Source organism: Terrapene carolina, unplaced genomic scaffold (assembly GCF_002925995.2).
Source record: "Terrapene carolina triunguis isolate 2854851 unplaced genomic scaffold, T_m_triunguis-2.0 Scaffold96, whole genome shotgun sequence".
Classification (NCBI taxonomy): domain Eukaryota; kingdom Metazoa; phylum Chordata; order Testudines; family Emydidae; genus Terrapene; species Terrapene triunguis.
Window position 1 is genome coordinate 53731237 of NW_020664447.1, and position 21482 is coordinate 53752718.

General features: G+C 36.0%; 1 protein-coding gene across 1 annotated transcript in view; it reads right to left on the reverse strand.

The window, feature by feature from the left end:
* The window catches only part of HEATR5A (HEAT repeat containing 5A), a 111476-nt gene that overhangs the window by 87597 nt on the left and 2397 nt on the right, over positions 1-21482 (reverse strand). Inside the window, exons 3-9 of the mRNA XM_029911453.1 lie at positions 18371-18479; positions 17655-17804; positions 16903-17074; positions 13258-13418; positions 8132-8387; positions 6905-7060; positions 3510-3760 (exon numbers count right to left, since the gene is read on the reverse strand). Of these exons, the coding sequence (XP_029767313.1) occupies positions 3510-3760; positions 6905-7060; positions 8132-8387; positions 13258-13418; positions 16903-17074; positions 17655-17804; positions 18371-18479 (1255 nt within the window). The remainder of the gene's footprint in view (positions 1-3509; positions 3761-6904; positions 7061-8131; positions 8388-13257; positions 13419-16902; positions 17075-17654; positions 17805-18370; positions 18480-21482) is intronic.

A 21482-nucleotide genomic window follows, 5' to 3' on the forward strand; every position in this document is an offset into this window, starting at 1 on the left:
CCATCACCTGGACTTAGGCTCCTAAGTGCCAAAGTCACCTTTGAAAATGGGACCTAGATTCCTAAGTCACTTAGGAACTTTTGAAAATTTAACCCATTAATACTGTATGCACTGCAATACAGCTGTACAGTTAGTGGTCAGTAATACTTAAGAGATATCTAAGATTACTTTCAGGTGAAGAGGACTATTGCCAATGTAGATAGAACACATCACTGGACACCAGCAATACCAGGAGGGATGAGCTGGCGTGGCGATGAGAAGTGCAGTCAGGAAAGTAACAAATATTTTCCTCATGGATTGTATTTCCTAAATGGACAACCAACCTAATTCTCAATTACTGAGGGACAATCTCCACCCATTGATATATTTTGCTTTCCACAACCAAATCTCTGTACAACTTTGCATCATGAGTGATGTACCCGAGTATTCAGATTCTAATACCTAAACTGTATTGTTAAATCTATTCACCTAAATTTGGGTTATTTATGATTATGTACTCTATGTATCATATTACTTTTAAAAACAAACTTTGTATTTGTGGATAATCTAAGCACTATGCCCAGATGTACAGACACTTTTCTCAACCTATGTATTATATAACTTTTTTAACATTAGCTTTAATAAAAATTTTAAATCTGTTATCAAAATGTACCCTTGACCTTACTGTGGTATAATATTAAGTAAAGCAACATCTCTGCATCTTTATAGGCATGCTCCCTCTCCCTGAGCTTTGAAACAGAGGGCTGAAGAGGGGGGAAAACGAGAAAAATGACTCTCTCAGATGTGAAAAAGAGAAAGCTGACATTGGTGCTATACCATATTTTTCCATCTGTAGTTCACTAAGAGGACAAAGCCTTTCTTACTGATGCAAAACAGTCTCCATCACAAGATCTTTATTGCCTCCGAGTTAGATCACTGCAATATGTTCTTCTTGGGTCTTCTCATGAAGGCCACTCAGAAACTTCAGCAAATAGACAACAGTATATCCTACCTCCTTAGTGGAGTAGATTGGTGTGAACATGTTACAGGTATGTTGATATGAGAAATTAATTATAGTTTTGTGAAATTCTATCAAATGGCCTGAACAGATGTAACTGGTGTTGGAATTAGTTAAAGGTTTTAACCATCTTATATAATTTCTACCTTGGACTAGTGGAAGTTTTGGCAGAATGGATATATGGATAAATAAAATTTTATTTTGTACAGTGGTTAGTCACCTAAAGGCATAGGAAGGTGTTAACTCAATTTAGTCTGTGGTAAGTGAATGTCCATCCAGGAAAATTATAAAACAGTGAGCAAGGCAACAGATCTGTGGATTTACTTCCAATTAGTTTTTATAAAAGAAGATCATTTTCTTTGGCAAAACCTAATGAGCTTCAGTTGTATTGTGGACTAACACAGCCTGTTCTTACTCAACAGTGCAGTTGTGATGTTCATGGGAAAGGGGCAAGTAATGGTAGCCTGCCAATTTAAGATACTTGCAAGTCAGGCCAGGGTTACAGAAGCTTTAATCTTCAGAGAAAGTTTTACTGGCTTCAGACAGAACTGACTGATTTACAATTCTGAAAACATAACTGGTCTCAAGAAGTTTACTCTCAAATTAGTCTCCCTCCTCTTTCCAATTTCTCTAAGCCAAAGCTCTTTAGAATCAACCTTCATTCCCAGAAGCAATAGTGATATGTGGTGGGCAGACCTCAATCTTAATGCAAAAATATTCATACAATTATTATAACTTACATTAGTATTAGGTTGTTAAAAACTTGTTTGCATCATTATTGAATGAATATTTATAAATACAAGTATGTTATAGCCAGGATGCTTGAAAATATAACAATATCTGTTAATTTAGTTACTTATATTCAGGCTGGTTAAAGAAATTCGAGGTGGTGTCTGTTTCTGTCTCCCACGGGTAAGCAAACATCCAGAAGATAGCCCCTCCTTAGCCATAAAACCATGTTTATTAGCTCTAAGAGTGTTATTCAAACTCAGGAAAGCTGCATTTTAAACTTTACCTTGCTTTAACTTTTATACGATTTTCCTTTGTATTATATATTGGTTATTGAAATTTGTGCTTTGTACAAAATATTTAATAGTAGTCTAATTGCTGTAACAAATTGTAACTGTAAGTAGCTTAGGTCAAGAAACAGACCTTAAGAGTGTCTTATCTAAACCAGGACACCAACTAAAACAAAAAAACCTGACTGGTGTAAAGTCATTTGTTTTTTTTCATCCTCATAGAAAAACTTCTAAGTAAATCCATACAAAGAATTCTAGAAGTATTCTTGCTTAAATGAATTTTATAATCTCTATAAACTTCATTCAGAAAAGCCTTGAGGAAAAACATTGTAGTTGGAAATATTTTATTTTTTTGTTTATTTCCTAAATGTTCAAGTGCCAAACACTTGAAATGCATACTTGCAAATTTGTTTGCTAAATGAAAAGCTCTTAATATCATTGCTATTTAAATGGTAAAATGTGTTATGCACTAACCTAAAATTTAATGACCTTGCTAAACTGATTGCTAATGAAAGAAGCCATTTGAGTATAGAGTATTTATATTAATGGGAATTTAATTAATTAATTATTGGCAGTGCTCAAGCAGCTCACTCACCCAACTCAGGAAGATGAAGAATCATCTCTAGAAAAACTGTAAGAAAGCTGTAAAAGAAGTTGTTGATTCTATTTAAGCTAAAGACTTTATAAAAAGTTATTTAATTTTAAAAGACTGGTTTGAGGACAAAAAACTTTATATAAAAGGAATGTTTGTAAATTTTGAAAATAGAATTTCATTTGCTGTTGAACTCTAATACAACTGATGGAATATCTCAGAAAATGAGTTGAATAAAAAGAGAAAAGTTAAACACTAACTTTTAAGTTATCTGATGCTTTCCCAAACAAAGGAAGTTAGAAATCTTGCATATTCATTAAACAGACTGCATACCTCAGGAGCTGAAGGCGTCACCTAAGCAAACCCCAGATGCATGGAGCCAACAAGTGACTGCAACCAAGTTTCAGGCTTGATTAGACTCAAAGAGGTGTGTTTTCTTATAATTTAATGGAAATAGGAAGGAGAAGAGTATAAAAAAAGGGGAGTACCCCTCACATACACACACTGCTAACCTGCTTAAACAGCAACTTACCCTGTCCATCTCTACTCTGTAATTAGCAAAAGTTAACAGACTGAATATTTACTATTGTTACAATGCCATGGATCTTCTTTGAAAAATCTGCGATTCAGAAATGTTACACTACCTGATCAGTGATTTGAATGACTAAATTTATGGAGTAAAGAAAATAGCATTATTATGTGTATTCTTAGGGATCCTTTTCTTCCTAATAAAAGAAACTACTACATCAATATTTTGAGAAGAAAATATTAGTGTTCTAATCATGAGATTTAAAAAAAAAAATCAGCGTTGTAATATCACAACTAAATAAGAAATACATTTGAGACACTTCAGGAAGGAGCACAACAGAACTGCTTACAAGTAAATTAGTAGGATCATTACCTTCCCTTTTCCATGTGGAATTCCTAATGGGCAGTGTTTTACTGCTCCCAACAAAGCAGCAACAGCAAAACTATATCCAGTCACTGCTTCAGGGGAGGACTTAAGGGCACTAAGCCGCTCGATGCAGCGATCCAAAAGTGGAGACACATAGGATGGCAATGCTACAGCAATGCAGCGTAGACACCAAGCTGCTGCTAGTCGAACTGAAATACTGGGATGAAGAATAACTGAAATTACTGCATCCAGAACCCCTGAAAGAAAAAATAAATATACTTAAGACATGGACAAAGCAGTCTGGCTGATGAACAAGGTAACTGTCTAAAGGCATGCATGTGTATTCACTGAGGGATAGTGAAGGTCACTTTTTAAGCATTTGCTAATCTTTAAACAATGAGAAGCGCAAATAAGAGAGATTTCACATTAAATGTCATCAATCTAAAATATTTTATTACTTTAAAAAAGTTAACCCAGCTGAGGAGCAGTTGGATGAAACTAAATTCTGGAAAGATTGAAGTGGTGCTGTTGGAGAGAGGAAAAAACTTTCAAAAAACCTTGACCCCTTTGTAACACCACCCTTGTCATTAAGACAACCTGCAGCCATGGTGTATATCTAGACTGTACACTGCTAATGGATACCATAACAGCCAAAGCTGCAAAAGAATGCCCATTTCCATCTACAGACAGCAAGAATATTACACCTCCTTTTATAAGATTCAGACTTGGCAGCAGTGATCCATGCACTTGTGACCTTCAAGAATGATCATATTAAGTATGAAGCAGCTGACTTCAAAAGCTATAGCTACAATTGTTTCAAAACATAGTCCTTCTGTTAAACAACTAAAACCACAACAATCCAGCTGTCCGTTCTCTTCCCTGGCTCTCTGTAAAGGACTGGATTAAACACAATGTTTAAATCCTCTTTGAGACTTTCCCCAGGTACCAGACAGACTGCTTCACCTTGCTTCATCCTGAACTTCCATGACAGCTACATTCCATGGAATTATCAACCCAAAAAGTGTTTGAGGAAGAGAAAGAATTTGCTGAGCAATTGGCTCCAAAATTTGGAACACATTCCCAAGAGAGGAGAAGGACCCCCAACCTCAGAGCTTTGAGAGTTAAAAGCAAAAACTCACTTTTGATTTAGCTTTTCCACATAACACCACAAAAATATAAAGTATAAGAAAATAAAAACCACCAGAGACCAGTTGCCCCTGCTGCCTGGAAGGGGAGGGGGGCGCGGAGGGAAGTGAGAAAGGAGGGAAAGGGGAGAAAGAGAAACATGCCTTATGTATACACTTTAAATGTGTACCTTGAGCAACAGTAATGGGCACTACATAAGAACCTAGACAGATAAACCTACCTAGATTATATTTTCTTGAATACAAACATAAATTCAGTGAAAACATAGATAAGTGCTTCACTACACTAGATCATAATTGCATGTACTTCAATTAGTTCAATGCCTATTCCTTACTGAGAAATAAAGTTGATTGAAACATGAAACGTTATTCCTACTTAGTGTGGTTTCTGTTTAACACATCCCCTCCACGTCATACTGGTCTATAGCAACAATGATAAAAAATCCTGATAGCTTCTTTATGGCCTATCTAGTCCAGTATTACATTTACAAATACACAATTACTTCTTTGGACAAAAGCACTAAATATACTATGCTTCTGTATGTGTAATTTTTCCAGGAGCACTGAGATAACACTAAATTATCAACCCAGACTGCAATATCAAACTCAACATTTCTTATCAATGTCATCCTATTTGTACCATTGTTCTAATACATTAAGCAAACATGAAATGTCTACAAAGCACCTTGGTAAGTAATTACAGGCCTGACCCAGCAAGTAAATCCATGCAGGCAGACCAGTGTCTCTGCATGAATAACAATGCATGGATGAGGCCTATAATGGATGGATACCAATACAGCTCTGCATAGATACCAATGTCCACCTGCACAGATCAACTGCATGATTGGAGGTAAAGTATATAACAACAGATCTGGAGTAATGATTTTTAAATCAATAAAGCAAAATAGGACAGACCACTCACTAAAATGAAAACATAAGAGAATAACTAAAAATTTCTATTTAACTTTGGTCAAATATATTTACTGAGCACATTGCACAGTGTGTGTGACACTGAACTAAAAAGACAACTCTTACCCTAAGTAGTATATACTTTCAATCGGATACTCAGAGTACAGATAAAAAGTACATTGTGTAACAGTACAGGCAGGAGGTGGTGCAGAGATGTTTGGGTGATAGTCTTTGAAAGGCTTTATACAAGCAGCACATTTTAGGATAAAAATAACCAACTTTTCACGTTTTTTCTTATCTGATGCATGAAGAGAGAGGGAGTTTAAGCAAAGAGGAGGAAAATGGGAAAAGGTTACAAAAGGGACTGGTCAGGAGGGAGGGTCACAAACAGCACAGGAGGAAATGAGAGCAAAGCTGAGATGGAGTTATGCAGAGACTTGAAGGTGTGGATGAGCTTGAACTTCACAGAGAAAAAGTCTCTTCAGCAAGGATCTGAAGAACGTAATTGCAATCAGAGCAGCCACACAGCTAGATGATATTAGTAGCAGTGTTCTGAACAGACTGAATGGGTCAAGATGATAAGCTGGCACAGCAGAAAGGAGGTTGCAGTGGTCAATGGGAGAGAGAACCAAAGGCTTCAGAAGGAGAAATTGATAGATTTTAGAGATCCAGTGTATGAAGCACCAATAATTTTCAAGAGCCTGAATGCAACAGAAGTTACACATTTAAAAAAGGAGTGCATTTCTGATATAGAATCACAGAATCATAGAAATGTAGGGATGGAAGGGAGGTCCTCAAGTCCAGCCCCCTGAGCTGGTGCAGGACCAAATAAACCTAGACTATCATTGACAGGGAGTTGTCCAACCTGTTCTTAAAACCTCCAGTGATGCGGAGTCAATAACCTCCCTTGGAAGCATGTTCCAGAGCTTAACTACTCTTAGTTACAAATATCTAACCTAAATCTCCCTTGTTCCAGATTAAGCCCATTACTTCTTGTGCTATCTTCAGTGGAGATGGAGAACAATTGATCACTGTTCTCTCTATAACAGTCCTTAATGTATTTGAAGACATATCAGGTCCCCTCTCAGGTCTTCTTTTCTCAAGACTAAACACGTCAACTTTTTTCAACCTTTCCTATAGGTCAGGTTTTCCAAACCATCTATCATTTTTGTTACTCTCTACTGGACTCTCTCCAATTTGTTCATATATTTCCTATGTGTTATATCTTCTCTGTGTTCCTATCTTTCCATACGTTAGCCTGAATATTCTGCAAAAATAAGAACACATTGTTGCAATTAAATTTGCAAAAAAATCTCAAGGAACATATTTTGCAGACAAATCCATTACCTGTACTGGAATCTTGTAGCAATGGTGCAGCAGTCGTGCCTAAACCATGTATGAGACTTCCAAGTTCGTGTAATGCACACACAAGAACATGTTGGCTTGCTGTTACGTCTGTTGTACCAATCCGAGTTTCCAAGTTACCGTCACTCATTACAACATCTGGTAACACATTAAAAAACTGTGAAATCATTGCACATTAAAATAAAATAATAATAAAATACAAAGAGACAGAATAAAGGAATGCAATGATATGGTAGCTACATTAGAAATATTCTTCTATCATTAATTGTCTCACATAAGATTTAGGATTTTCAATGGGACTTAGTTGAGACTTTCCATACCTCAATCAAGTTGCCACAGAAAAGGACATTATTTAGTTCAAGGGTAAGTAGTGGGTGGGTGGGAAGAGTAGAAAACAATCATAAAACAAAAAACACCACATTGTCAATTTAGCAGGTGACAATGAATGGTAGCAACCAAGAACCATTCTAAACCCAGGGGATTGGAACGGGCCATATTTTGACATGGGATGGGTGCCAGGTTTGATTACCTTCAATATATGGCACTTTTAAAAAAGTAAGAGATGTGCAAGACAGCTAAGCCTATAAGGCAGCAAAGCTAGGAGCACATACACAACAAAATTTAGAGTTAGTCAACTAAATTTTATTTTAGGATACTACAGATTTAACCAGCAGTAAAATATAGGACTATACACCAGTTGAGAATTGGCACAGCAAAGGCATGCTCTAGTCCCCTCACCACAACCCCAATGCTATTAAAGTAGTTGGCATAGGAGCCAGGCACAGACGTTATGCCATCTAAAATCTCCCTTACGCCCAGGGAATTTGCAGATGGCTAGTTGGGCCAGGCTCTGTCATTTTGCACCACCTGAGTAGTATGAAATAGCTGGAGCAGGGAAAGAGAATCTGGCCCCATTTGTATCAATTACAGTTTAAATTTATTTGATCTATTCTGTTATCTGTGTTTTACTGTTAAAAATCATTCTGCTATGTGACAAATGTAAGAAGCTTTTTTTATTTTATATCAATAAAACTACCTGAAAAAACAAAACAAACAAAAACCGTTTCTCTACATTATTATGTTAATAAACCAGAAGTAGAAGTTCTATTTCTGCAGAATCTTTAGGATTAGTGTAGGCAAACAATCATTTTAGCACTGGTTTAAAAAGCCAACCTCCCCCACAAACAGATAATCTTGTTATTCCCATACCCACAACTTTCTTCAGCTTCCAGATGGCTTGACAAATCTCTTTGGCAGCTGCAATTTGAGCTTTTTCTCCAAGAAGACCTCCTACTGTAGCTCGAAGGATAAATGAAATACAACGGCGGCAGCAGATAGCATCCATCTGAGTCTGAATAGCTTTAGGGTGAGACTGAGACACTAGATCTAAAATATGGGAAAGTAAGGCAGAGAAATTCCTTTCAAGCCACTGTCCTCCTAATGTGGAGACAAATACCACATATGCCTGAAAAAGATTTGAAGAAAGTAATATTTAGAATAAAGTCATCTGGAAAATTGCCATTTACATTTACAGATCCATGTAAATGCTTAATATCACCCCACACTATATGTTGGCTTGCTGTTACGTCTGTAAGCACATTCTCTACAGAAACCATATTTAATCTCCTTTATAGGACAATTTTGTGTATGTTCTCAGTTTTAATTTAGTTGGAAGTTCTTTTGCCTTTCTGATGTAGGTTATTTTATCTGTCAATTTAGGCAATAGTGTTTAAAAATTACTTTCAATTAACACTGTACCAGCAGCACTGAGTCTGGTCTAACTGCAAGTTAATTCAAGATGCTTGTCTATTTTATTTCATTTCAGTGTGTGAGAAGTGCCAGTTTACCCTGAACAGGCACTTGTTATGTAAAACATTGTGTTTGACCTCCCTGAACAACAGCTTCCAGCTATTTAACATTCTGCACATGGAGCCCAAATTTAATGTATGAATGCATTTTAAGAACCACAGTGTTACAAAACTATAACCCATATCCCTAAGAGAATTTTGTTTCTGCTGGCCTAGATTTAAGGAATATTTGCAACCACCAGGCACAGCTCTTCATTTTAATGAATTTTAGTTTTTTGTCTTGCAACAGAGGACCCATACAAAGGCTACAGATGTCGCAAACAACCAAAAGAAAGAATGCAGAGCCACTTTACAAATCTAATCACCACAACATTATTTATCTTGCTGCATAATATAGTTCTTTACAAATGCTTAACAAGTGTATGTTTTATATGCACATATTTGCCATCACCATGAAAAGCGAGCACACAAAAATGTGAGTATATATGAATGAAATTCAACAACAAGAGTTTGCAATTAACAGTGTTCACTATAAAAATAGCAATAACCCATGCATATTTTGCCTCGTGTCTGATTATAACAACTTCCTTTCTATGCTGTAATTTGTTAAGTACCATAGTTTGTCAGTATGCAGGTTTCCCATCATTTTACCTGAGGATGCAGAGAAGGAAAATCCTAACTAAAAAGAGTATATTAGTTTGTACTTCTATATTGCTTTTCTTCCTCCAATCTAAAAGCACTTGGCAGATATTAATTAAGCCTCACAACACACCATTGTATTATCTCCATTTTACAGATGGGAAAAATGAGGAATAGGGCAGCTAAATGAACTTGTCCAAGGTCTCATAGTAAAACAATGGCAGATGAAATCAATTTCATCAGTATGTTTGCAAAATCAAACACCAACTACAGAAACATGGTTAACCAGAATAAATTAAGATAAAAGGGAGCAATTAACTGTCTGTATTATTATAACAACTGGATTATTTGAGGAAAGATGGGGCAAATGGGATGAATTGAAAACAATTTCTACATTTACTGTAACAACCTACTTCCACTTATATCTACTATATTTCCTTTCCTTTTGAATGTAAAAAAATGCAGAGTCAACAATTTTATTTTCATGAATTGTGAGTATGTATATCAATAATACCGCTAGGATTAGAACACATCTCCCTATTCCTAATCCCACATACTAACCACTAAACCATAGACCTTTTAATTCTAAATGTGATGATAAATTATCTCATAATTTTAAATTGTTTCAATATCTACTGTACAGCAGTTATAGTAAGTATGGGCATCAATTCTTAAAGTTTTTTTGGTAATGGGGATTAAACAGAATCATTCAGATGTGCATGTTCAAGAGAATTTCTTTGAATGCTCAGGATGTGGAACTTATATGAGTTATAACCCTCTAAGTAACCACAAAACACAAATGTTTTCTTAAATCTATGTTGGATGTGAAGTCTCAGTAGTTAAAGTTCTTTTTACATTTAAAAAGAGCTATTTAAAATCTTCAGGGTTACATTTTTAAACAAAGGACACAAAGATCCATATGCAAAACATGCTCACACAAGTGTCTACGTTCTGTTTGCACATAAAAATACAAGTCTGGGCTTGCAAAAATTTGCACACAAACTTCTTGGTATAATTTAAATTTGGGCACAAATTTAGAGGGTTATTTAATGCTACTGAAATATGTCTCTTGAAATTTGGGTGTCAGTAGAAAAAAATACTACCTGTGTTTAATAAACATCTGCACCATGCATTTATAACATCAGTTCTCAACTTCAAGCTCTTTCAGGCAGGAACTGTCTTATTTTATGTTTGTACAGCACTGAGTATTACGGGGCCCTGATCCCAATTTGATACTAGTGTTATTGTAGTACAAATACTAAAGACTAGGGACTTTGTACTGAATATACTTAATGTCTAGGACTTTGGCCACACAACTCAATTTGTAGTAAGTGCTGCACAGCCAATCAAAAATATATTCCTTGAGGCATTCAAAAGCACTTTGTTTAGTAAAACAAAACAGTCACATTTAAATGTAAAGACGAATTTTCCTCAATTTTAGAAAGGCAAGGCAAATATTGTAAATGGCTTCAATACATATGCCAGATGTCTAAAAAACATGAAAGTCAAACGAAACCACTTAAAAGTTTTTCATGGGTATTAGTATAGATTAAGTTAGAGATGGGGATAGACTTTAAGGGAATGATAAAAAACAATAGTGTAGTGGGAATGCCACAACTTAAGGAAAGTTTTCACTGGACTGTGGCAAAAATAGAATATATATTTTATGACAACAAGAACAGCAGAACAGATATGGGAACTGTAGGATTAAGATAACATGGAGTGGCAGTGTGGTAATAAGATGACTGACAATTTCCTAAATTATTGTTGATAAATATATAAACACACATTGCAGCACTGTCAGACAATAACTTTAATAGCCCTCAAAATTCATCTCAAGGTATTCCAACCTCTCCTCAATCTGTAAATTATATATGATGAACTCAACTCACTGAGCAAACATATTGTGTTGAATTTGTAAGGAGGTCTGTATTTATCAAGAACATTTACTTGGCAAGTCAAAGTACAGTTTACTGTGTGTACACAAAAAACTGCTATGTGCTCTAAAAATACTAAATATTCTTGAATACAAAACATTTTCCAGTATTTTAAGAGTTATCTCTGAAGTGCTCCAATTTTCAATAGTTTATAATCTATACTTTTATTATTACACATTGTAAAATGCAAGTATTCTACAACTTTGTAATTTATGAACACTGTTTTACACAGAATTACTTAGGTTTTATCTTCACAAAGATATTGTACAGCTTTAACTATACTAGTCTGTGAGTAGACCAGACCTTAGTCTTGATTCACTACTTTCACATTTTAAAAAAGTGTGCTAGACTTTAAATTTAAAAGCTTTTTCAAGAATTACTTTTAACATGGTGTGCCTTATGCTCTGGCCCCTGAATCTTCTATTTACCATCAGAAGCACCATCCCTCTTGCTGATGTCTCTGTAAATCATCCCGGAGCCATGTAACAAAAACAGTAAATAGGGATCAACTTCTCCGTGAATTCTACTCCCCTCCCTCCTTATTTCTCACGAGTTTAAGGGTTATCAAAGATCCCGTAATTTCCAAGGATCTCCTCTTAACTGATATGGTCCAAGGGTGATGTGTGAGATGTGTGTGCAGGTATTAAATCCACAACCCAACTCTACAACCTGGCCATCAAAATACAACAACGTATAGCTTATTAACCCCTTTCTATGACCCTCAGACAGGAGATTTGACAGAGGAAGTACAGCTGCCAATGTTTTGAACTGTGTCCCCCATAGTGGAGGTGACACAAGATTAAAAAGGTTCTGACTTTGAGTCGAAGGGAGTAGAAAACGGACTCATCTATCCAAGGCCCTCCCTTCAGAAGGGTAGGAGGCTTGGAAAGAGTGTAGTCTTTCAGATTCCTCAGGATATTCTTAGCAGCAGTTAGTGGGAATAACTGATTGAATATTGACTGAAAAATGAAAACAATAACAGGGAAAGCAACAGCTGACTAACCTTGACATTTCTGACAAAGCTCTACCTATCTTTTCCTAGGCACGCATCACTAAAGTGCTAAGATCAGGTAATTATGACCACACTGTTCATAACAGGCAAATGACTGCACCAGTAAGAAAGCACCAATAACCTCTTATTGAAGGGAATGGGAGTATTGCTTGATTAAGGACCACTAAATATAGTTGTGTGAAAATAATTCTGTTTATGATACACAAGAAATAGAATAGAATCCAGCTCACGTCCTCTGAGCAGCACTAGGTCTGCAGGGCTAGAAGTAGTAGAAAAGTAAAATCTTATTTTTGTTACTATAGCAAACAGCAATGACCCTGTTTACCTACAACGATCAGATGTAATGAATAAGATGCTGCCTTTCTTACAATCACTTCTCAGAGCAGAACCACTTTTTCAACTTGAGTATGAGCCAAATTAATAGAGAAAGCAAGAGAACATTTTGAATGTTCTCTAATACTAGCACTATGAGAATGCATATTTCACTATACATCAGGAGACAGATTCCAATTTAAATTTCTTAGAAATAAAAAAAAGCCACAAGAACATAAAATAATGTATTCCTCAAATTTTAAATGTAAAAATTATACTTGGAGGAAAGGACTCCAAAACACTCAGTAAGTTATATTAGTTGTAGCTTTAACACATACAAATTTACTCCTAACAATTTCCAAAAAATAGTAAATAGAAAGTTATATTTGGAATTCAACTAAAATACAGAGATCCCTTAGGAGATGAGTCATCAACATTCATGTAATTTTTGTTGTGTACTATTAATTTCAGTATAATTCAAGATATGGATCATACTATGGTACACTAAAATCTTATTTCATACTTATTGTCACAAACAGTAAATAAGTACACAAAACAACAAAACTAACAGCTTTTTAAAAATATGCACAGCAATATTAGAAAAATAAAATATAATATAATGCAAACCTGAGTAACTCCAACTCTAATATCTCTGCTGACTGAACTGATTCCTTTCAGTATATCACCACTGGCTCGGAGAAATCCAGAACTCCCACGCAGAAAGCCTGTTCCTAGTAGTTCCATGGCTTCATCCAGAGAAATTTTGCGAACATTTTGCCGGGCTGACGCTAAGCATAAATGTATTTTAAAATAAATAAATAAATAAATAAAAAATAAAACCTCTGTAAAGGGAAGTTTCAACTTCTTTGCATCTTTAAAAAAATTGTGATGAATACCAATTAATCTTTCCCAAATACATTAGTAAATCCAAATATTGAAAGCAAAATTTCATAACAGAACCAGAATCAAAGCTCTGCGGATTCAGAGTCCTTTAATGAATATGATCTAGAAATACATGGAAGTACTGCCATCCTAAATCCAGAACTGCTTCAAGATAAACATTTTGCTGCTCAATTTTTCTGAAAATAGCACAGTAGAAACCACTTGTTCTTAAATATTAATCAAATCAAGATGTTAACCATTTTAGTGCATCAGGGTCTGCAAACAACAAAATCACCTTACCTTAAATTTGTCACTACAGATCACTACTGATGGTGGGAATTATTAAATACCTTCATATTCTGTGTCTGATTTTATTAAAGATACACTTTGAGGCATACATGCAAAACACAAGTCAGGCATATCTACTCCTCAGAGTGTGAAGGGATTTTCAGCTACGTGAAGGAGGAATGTGGCTTTGTAAGGGCACAAAGCCCCAGGATCTATGGGGAAGTCTGGTTATATAACCCCAAAGATTTTGAGGACATCAACTCAGAGTGCCTGTCCTTCAAGCTCATTAGTAGCATGTTCCTCATATACAAGCTGCACTGACAGTGACAAGTGGCAACAACTGCATGTTCAACCTTTTTTGCTTCTTGAATGGTAGAAGTTCTAGAGAGTTACTGCTCCTCTGTGTAGTGTTTAACATGGGATTGATTTTTTTTCATTGGTTTGCCAGGGCACAACTTTGCCTAGAATGGCTTGTTGCTGTATCTTTTCCTTTTCAGCTAGCCATGCCACCTGAAATCAAACATAGTCCCAACTGTGTAGTTGACTGAGTCTTAGTCACACAGAACTCCCAGCTGTGTTCATGCGGAGAGCCTCTTGCCCTCTGAGGAAGGGCTAGGGATCACAGATGTCTTCCCTCTTTCTCCTCCCTCTCCCCCCAGAACTTCAGTTTTACCAGTCAGATATGGCAGTGCAGCTGAGGAGCACTCTTATTGGGGACCGTGTCCATAGTATGTAAGCTAAAGCAAGTCATTATGGTTTTCATTGTTGCCCAGCCCATTAAATTATATGTAACAATAATTGAATTAAAGTTTTCCTAAAACAAAAAAATGTTTTCTTGACTTTTGAGGAATTTTAAATAGAGATGATATAAATGGAACCTGAAATTTTTTAGGGAGCATGTATCTGTTTCAACTGAGTATGGTACAAGCTGATTGTTGAATTAGTTCAGTATCAGTGGCTTCAGTGTTTTCAACCCATATTCCAAATGCAGGATTCTGTAATCTGATCACTGAGCCACATACAATGTTAAGTAATATTCCTATAATAAAGCATCCGCACAGTTAAAGCTTTATCAGTTTATTCCAACAAATCCACATTTAAATCCTCAAAATCTTTCCAGATGGAAGGTCTATGGGGAAAAGGTGATAAAATTCATAGCTGGTATTAGTATACAAGCAAACTAATCATCAGTCGCATCAGTTCAAGAGGTAATTGTAATAGATCCTCATTCAGTTCTTCATGGTGTTCTGTGTTTGTCTTTGCATCCATCATGTTGTTGTTTTTTTGATTGTTGATAATGTGTTATGTTAGAAGAATGAAATATTTAAATTTATCCTATAATCACTGAATGTAACAGGATAGAGAGCTGAATACATGAGCCCACACTCTGACTACACTCTTGACTTCACAAAAGGCCTTAAGTGTCATGAGTTAGGGTAGGAGAGTAGCCAGGGAAATTATGAGAGAACTTGATTTTAATTAAGACTAAATTAGAAGCTTTCAGTATTTTGGAACTGAGTGTTTTTATATATTCACTCTCCCTTCTCAACAAGCTTATTTATGGATTATTTGACTGCTAAATATCATGTTAAAGAGAACAACTAAGTTAAAGAAAAGTACCTATTTTTTTCAGTTTCAAAAAAATTAATGTCTTTTGTAATGTACTCATTCTACAGATAATGTCTATTTGCCTTATTTTCTTCTTTACCCCTTATGGACAGTGTGGTCATAACTACCTAATCATAGCACTTTAGCGATGGGTGCCTGAGAAAGATAGGTAGATCTTTGTCAGAAATGTCAGGGTTAGTCACCTATTCCCTTCCCTGTTAGTGTTTTCATTTTTCAGTTTAATATTATCTTAAGACACTTAATGCCCTAAAATTCTTATCAAGTATATGAGAGAGAGAAAATGAATTTTTGTGCTCTTGGCCTTACCATCTGTTTTGTCATGAAATTAAATCCCACAGTTCATCTCTCTCTCTCTCTCTCTCTCAGGAGGCCTACTGTTTCACTTTTAGCATTAAATTTTTCTTTTGAATGAATATGAGAATTCTAATGGAAGAAAAGTTGTAGGAGAGATGTTAGATGGCCGCTCTTGCAGCGTGGAACCGCCTAGAATCATAGAATATCAGGATTGGAAGGGACCTCAGGAGGTCATCTAGTCCAACCCCCTGCTCAAAGCAGGACCAATCCCCCCCATATGTACTGTAAGCCTTCATAGAAACCCACCCCACTCAACCCCAGATCAGCCAACACTTGGATTATTAGCCTTGTTGCTTTGATATATGTTGCCACATGGCAGTGAGCACCAGTGGGCTAGGTGCGTCAGCAGAGCAAAGGAAACAGTGATTCAGACGTATGCTTCCTAAGGCCCTGCTCTTTGTTTTGGAACTAAATACCGTATATACTCGTTCATTAGCCGATCCCCCAAGATGGGTAGGTAAAAATAGCAAAAACTATATGACCCTTTCATAAGCTGACCCTATATTTCAGGGGTTGGCAAACTTTGGCTCCCGGCCCGTCAGGGTAAGCCGCTGGTGGGTCAGGACATTTTGTTTACTTGGAGCGTCTGCAGGCACGGAGCTCCTCAGCTCCCAGTGTCTGCAGTTTGACATTCCCAGCTAATGGCATGCCATTTCCCGCAGCTCCCATTGGCTGGGAACGGTGAACTGCGGTCACAGGGAGCTGAGGGGCTCCATGCCTGCAGATGCTCCAGGTAAACAAAACAACAATGTATTAGATATTCCATAGAGTTTAAAATCACCAAAATTTGGTGTAGACCCGTTTATAAGCCGACTCCCGCTCTTTGATGCGTCACTTTTTTACCAAAAATATTCGGCTTATGAACGAGTATATACGGTAGTATTTCCAAGTAAATTTTCCCCTAAATGTGGGTTTTTTTAACACAAAGGTAGATGATCCAACTAAAAACACAGGGCTACATCACCATTATAAAATGCTGTAAAATTCAGCAAAAAAGAGTGGTATGAATAGTTTGTTTAAACAAAGTATCTGGTGTTTGCATTTTATGGATTATATATGACTTTTAGAACTAAGATAGGTTTGCTAAATTCTTACTGAAAAACAAAACATATGCTTTACCTGTTGCCTGTTTACATGTCACAGCTCTAGCCAACACTGTGCCTAAAAGCTTTGAAACTGCTATCCGCACATCGTAATTGGAACCATCAAATGATTTAAAACATAGGGTTGCAACGCTATCCAGATCTGTGCTCCACATAAAAACTGCCTCCTTCTGAAGTTCAAGAAGACACTAGACAAAAAGGGATGGAGGGGGGGGAGAGAAAAATATATTCACCATAAATATTCTGATATTGTGTAAAAGCATTTAGGCATTTGATACAAATTTTAGCTTGCAAGATAATACATAGAAGATAAGAGGATTTCAGAAAAATACGTACAGTCCTTGACATCAAAGAGATCTGAATATTTACTGCCAGGACAATGTCTGAACAGATAATGCAAGTAATCTAAACTTACTCATTGTTCTGGGTGTAACAGTTTGTGTGAGACATATGATAACATCTTAAATCACATTTGGAAGTAATAACCTTACCTGGCATAACTTCAGACACATAGAAAACAAAATTAGGAGCCAATATTGTTGCTAGGTGCTAAAATTCCAGAGTTATTTTTTGGGGGGCATTTTTTTGTTTGCTAGAAACACAATTTTAGAATAGATTTACATTTTACCAATTAAAAATTATGCATATTATAAGCAAACCTTTTCTGTGTTTTTAGGCAGCAAAATTAATTTTTCTTTATCATCTATTTAAACAGATATATTTAGGAAGATTAATTACTAAAAACAGTTAGTTAATGGGCCACTTTACCTTAGCAGCAGCACAGCGAACTGCCATAGAGCGATCTGTTAAGCATGATCGAGCAGCTTTGTAAATATCTCTGTGACATGGGGTAGCAGCAGCTCCTAAGCCATTCAGTATATTTTGCAAACTAAGCATGATCTCATAACGACCTTGAGACTGATAAAACAAAAAGAAGAAAATGTAAATATTATTTTACAACACTAACAACCCTAAAAAAGAAAATACAGATTATTTAAACATGTTTGCAATATATTGGTACTTTTATTTTTAGAGCTCTATTCATGTTAAGGTGAATTAAAGCAGGTAATTTGTTCTACACCTTTGTAACCAAAAGAAAAGAACTATTCTTCTAAGTTCTACTGGAAAGGATTAACATACATATTAAAATTCAAGATAGTTTTATAAAGTGAGCTTTGGAATAAAAAGCGTACTTGAGTAGCTGTTTTACGATTGATACAAAACTGTATTTTATCAAGATCATTCATGAAGGGGACTGTCAATAATTGTGATTCATCCTTCTCAACTGATATATTACAGTTAAATTCTCTAACAATTCTTTTGGATTTGCAGATGGTGCTTCTATATGGCATTATGATCTACAGCAACTTCATGATTTATTTATACCAGTCACCTTGTCCCATTCATTGTTCTTCACACTACTAAGAGTAAACACAATCTATTAATTTTACCTGCAAACATCTTTTAAACTTGTGGTTCCTTACCTCTGCATTCTTCATTGCTTTAAGCACATTTCCTACAGTATCAGTAAAGCTGTTTCCCAAGATTCTCCCCAGTTTTTTGTACAAATATCCCAAGCATACCACTGCAGCACTAAAACAAAGCAGATTCAAACTTGTTAAGATGAATGCAACAACAGAGGAGAGGCTGAAGGATTGAAGTAATCAGCTGATCTATTTCAAATTTTTTTTAAATTCAAGTCTAAAAATTGGGTGTTACAACTTCCCAGAAATGTCCTGTAATACATATGAATTACTGAAATACATCAGAGAAAAAAAATGAGTCTTTGAAAAGTGTGGCACACACTTGCACCAAAGGTATTAAATACTTAAGTACCAGAATTCAAAGTACTAAACTACTCCAGTATTTGATGAGGGAACAGAAAGAAACAAATGAAAATATGAACACACTACCCCTTCCAAAACAAAAAAAACAAAAAACAAAACAAAAAACAAAAAACACACACACATACACTCCAAAATTAGTTTATTTCAGGGTTAAATAAGTAATAAGCGGACTTGATATACTGTCTTCTTTCAAGCACTCCAGTTAGCAAAAGCAAAAATTGTTAAGCACTGAATATTCATATACAGTATTAAAAAAATATAAGTAGTGGGTTTTTCCTTACAATGATTTCTTAATTAAAACTTTTTTGGGGTATTGACTGATTTATAATTAGTCAAATAATTTTGATGAATATCAGCAAAATTAATCAAACAATATATTTTACACATTTGTCTTGCTATACAACCAGCCCTATTGAATATGTATTAATATTGCACATTCTCCAAAAATCCATTCAACTAATATTATACTTCCATTAAATTGGGAAACACAAAGTTCAGCAATATGGGAGTTAAAACATTCTCAGAATAACTCATTTAAACTAAGATTAACAGTCATTCCCTAATGACAAAAATACAGTAAGAAAAATTCCCATTTCTCATCTTTGTTTCTTCAAAGGCCACTTCATTATTGCTTGATTAACTTATTAGAGCAATTTACAGACTGACAGATTAGATTTAAATTTTGTCCATGATTTGGCTGGGCATAAAAAGTACAGTGGTAATGTCGTCCTGTATGAATGCTTGTTTGATGGATGCAAGAACCTATTCTAACGTCAAGAAACACCAAACCTATACCCTTCAAATTTTAATTGTAGGGAGGAAGTTAACTAAAATTTCACTAAGAACTAAGTCTTAATATAATGGCCCCATTTGCAATCTTTACTCACACAAGTAATTTTACTACCCTATCACTCACATAAATACAAGTTATGTGAATAGGCCCCTAGGAATCAAAAGTTTCTAGCACTGTGTTGCCTACTAATTCACTGCTATTAGCAGAATTTCTCAATGGAATATATTCAATAAAAATACTAGCTCCTCTTGTGCACAAATGCAACAACCCAGAAGAGTCATGAGTAAAGAATATATGAAGCTCCTTTGCCTGCCTCCAGGGTAGGGCTGCTTCCCTCCCCTAATTGCAGGCATTTCTTTTCTATATTTGATACTCTTAAGTCCAGACAGTACCAACTTCTCATGACAATCTTATTGTGAAAATCTTTCTTAAACTGTTACACTGCAAGCAATAATAAAAAGCTGTAACCTTCCAAATAAACCTGTACATTTACAGTATATAATCTATAATATTTAGAATGCTTAATAGGTATTTTCTTAAGCATTCTGTGCTGGTTTTTGTCCCTTTAACATAACTTCCCCTTCATTTCAGTATGTTTTAAGACTTTCCTCTCAAATTCCTCCCCAAAATTTGTACTTGGAGATGTCACCTAAAAAGCCACGTTCAATACACTTAAAATTGCACCGCAATTCTAGCCGCAAGAGAAGAGCGCCTAAAGCATCTGTGACAATTAATTGAGCAGCACAACATTGCCAATCATCTTTTTTTGTAAGTAAGTGTGAAGTGCTAAAAAAAAAAAAACACATCACACACCTCCACATACAGCCATTACTAAATAAAGTGAGAATTTTCAATGGAGCCTAAGGCAGGTAGGCACTCAGCTCCCATTGAAATTCAAGTGGAACTGGGCACCCAACTACCTTAGGCCCCTTTGAAAATGCTAACCTAAAACTGTCACATTCCAAATTAGTCAACTGTGTATACTTAAACAAAACAATGAAATGCATTTTAAGATTAATATATTATTTTTGTCTTAACTGAAACACCTATGTAATGGGGTTCATAGTGAATTAACATATTACCACCAACTGCTAATGATAAAGAGAGATGCTAACTGGAGACTACCATACCATTTCATTAAGATACAAGACGCAGTCTCTCTCAATGAACACCCCTGGATTGTCCAAGGAAACCACTATAGAGCTTTTAAGGAAAGGTGTTTCTAAGGTCAGAAGCTCAAAGGCTTCGGTCCTTGTTACATAGGTTAGCTCAGGAGTAGCCACAATATATGTGGAATATACCTATGGCCTGATGACTATGGACCCTGTGGAGCTTAAAAGTCCTACAGAGGACTTAATCATATAACTAGTAAAGTTGCACAACAGGTCATCTCAATTAAGTAGATTCTACAGTAGTAGAGTATCCTCACAGGGGTTAATGCATTTTAAATTCACACCTTCAGTTAATTCAGATTAACTTTCCTGAGCATCCCCACATAGATGTGCCCCAGGGTGTTTTCTTTAAGGGTATGTCTACACAGCAATAAGATATCTGTGGCTGGCGTGTGCCAATCATCTTGGGCTCGCGGGGCTCAGGCTGAGAGGCGGTTTCATTGCTGTGTAGACTTCTGGGCTTGGGCCAGAGTCCAGGCTCTATTACCCTGCGAGGTAGGAGGGTCCCAGAGCTCCAGCTCCAGCAGAAGCCTGGAAGTCTACACAGCAATGAAACAGCCCTGCAGCCCAAGTCAGCTGGCACAGGCTATTCACAGGCGTCTAGTTGCTGTGTAGACATACCCTAAGTGGCTACAGTTAACTTAGAACTCTTGTTCCTTGTTACACCTATTAAGATTCAATGTAGACAAGCACAATGTTATCGGCTGTTAGGTTGTCCAATTGCCTAGCTTAGTTTGTTACCTCTGAGGTTCCTAACAATGCTTTCTCTATTTGCCTAACCTAA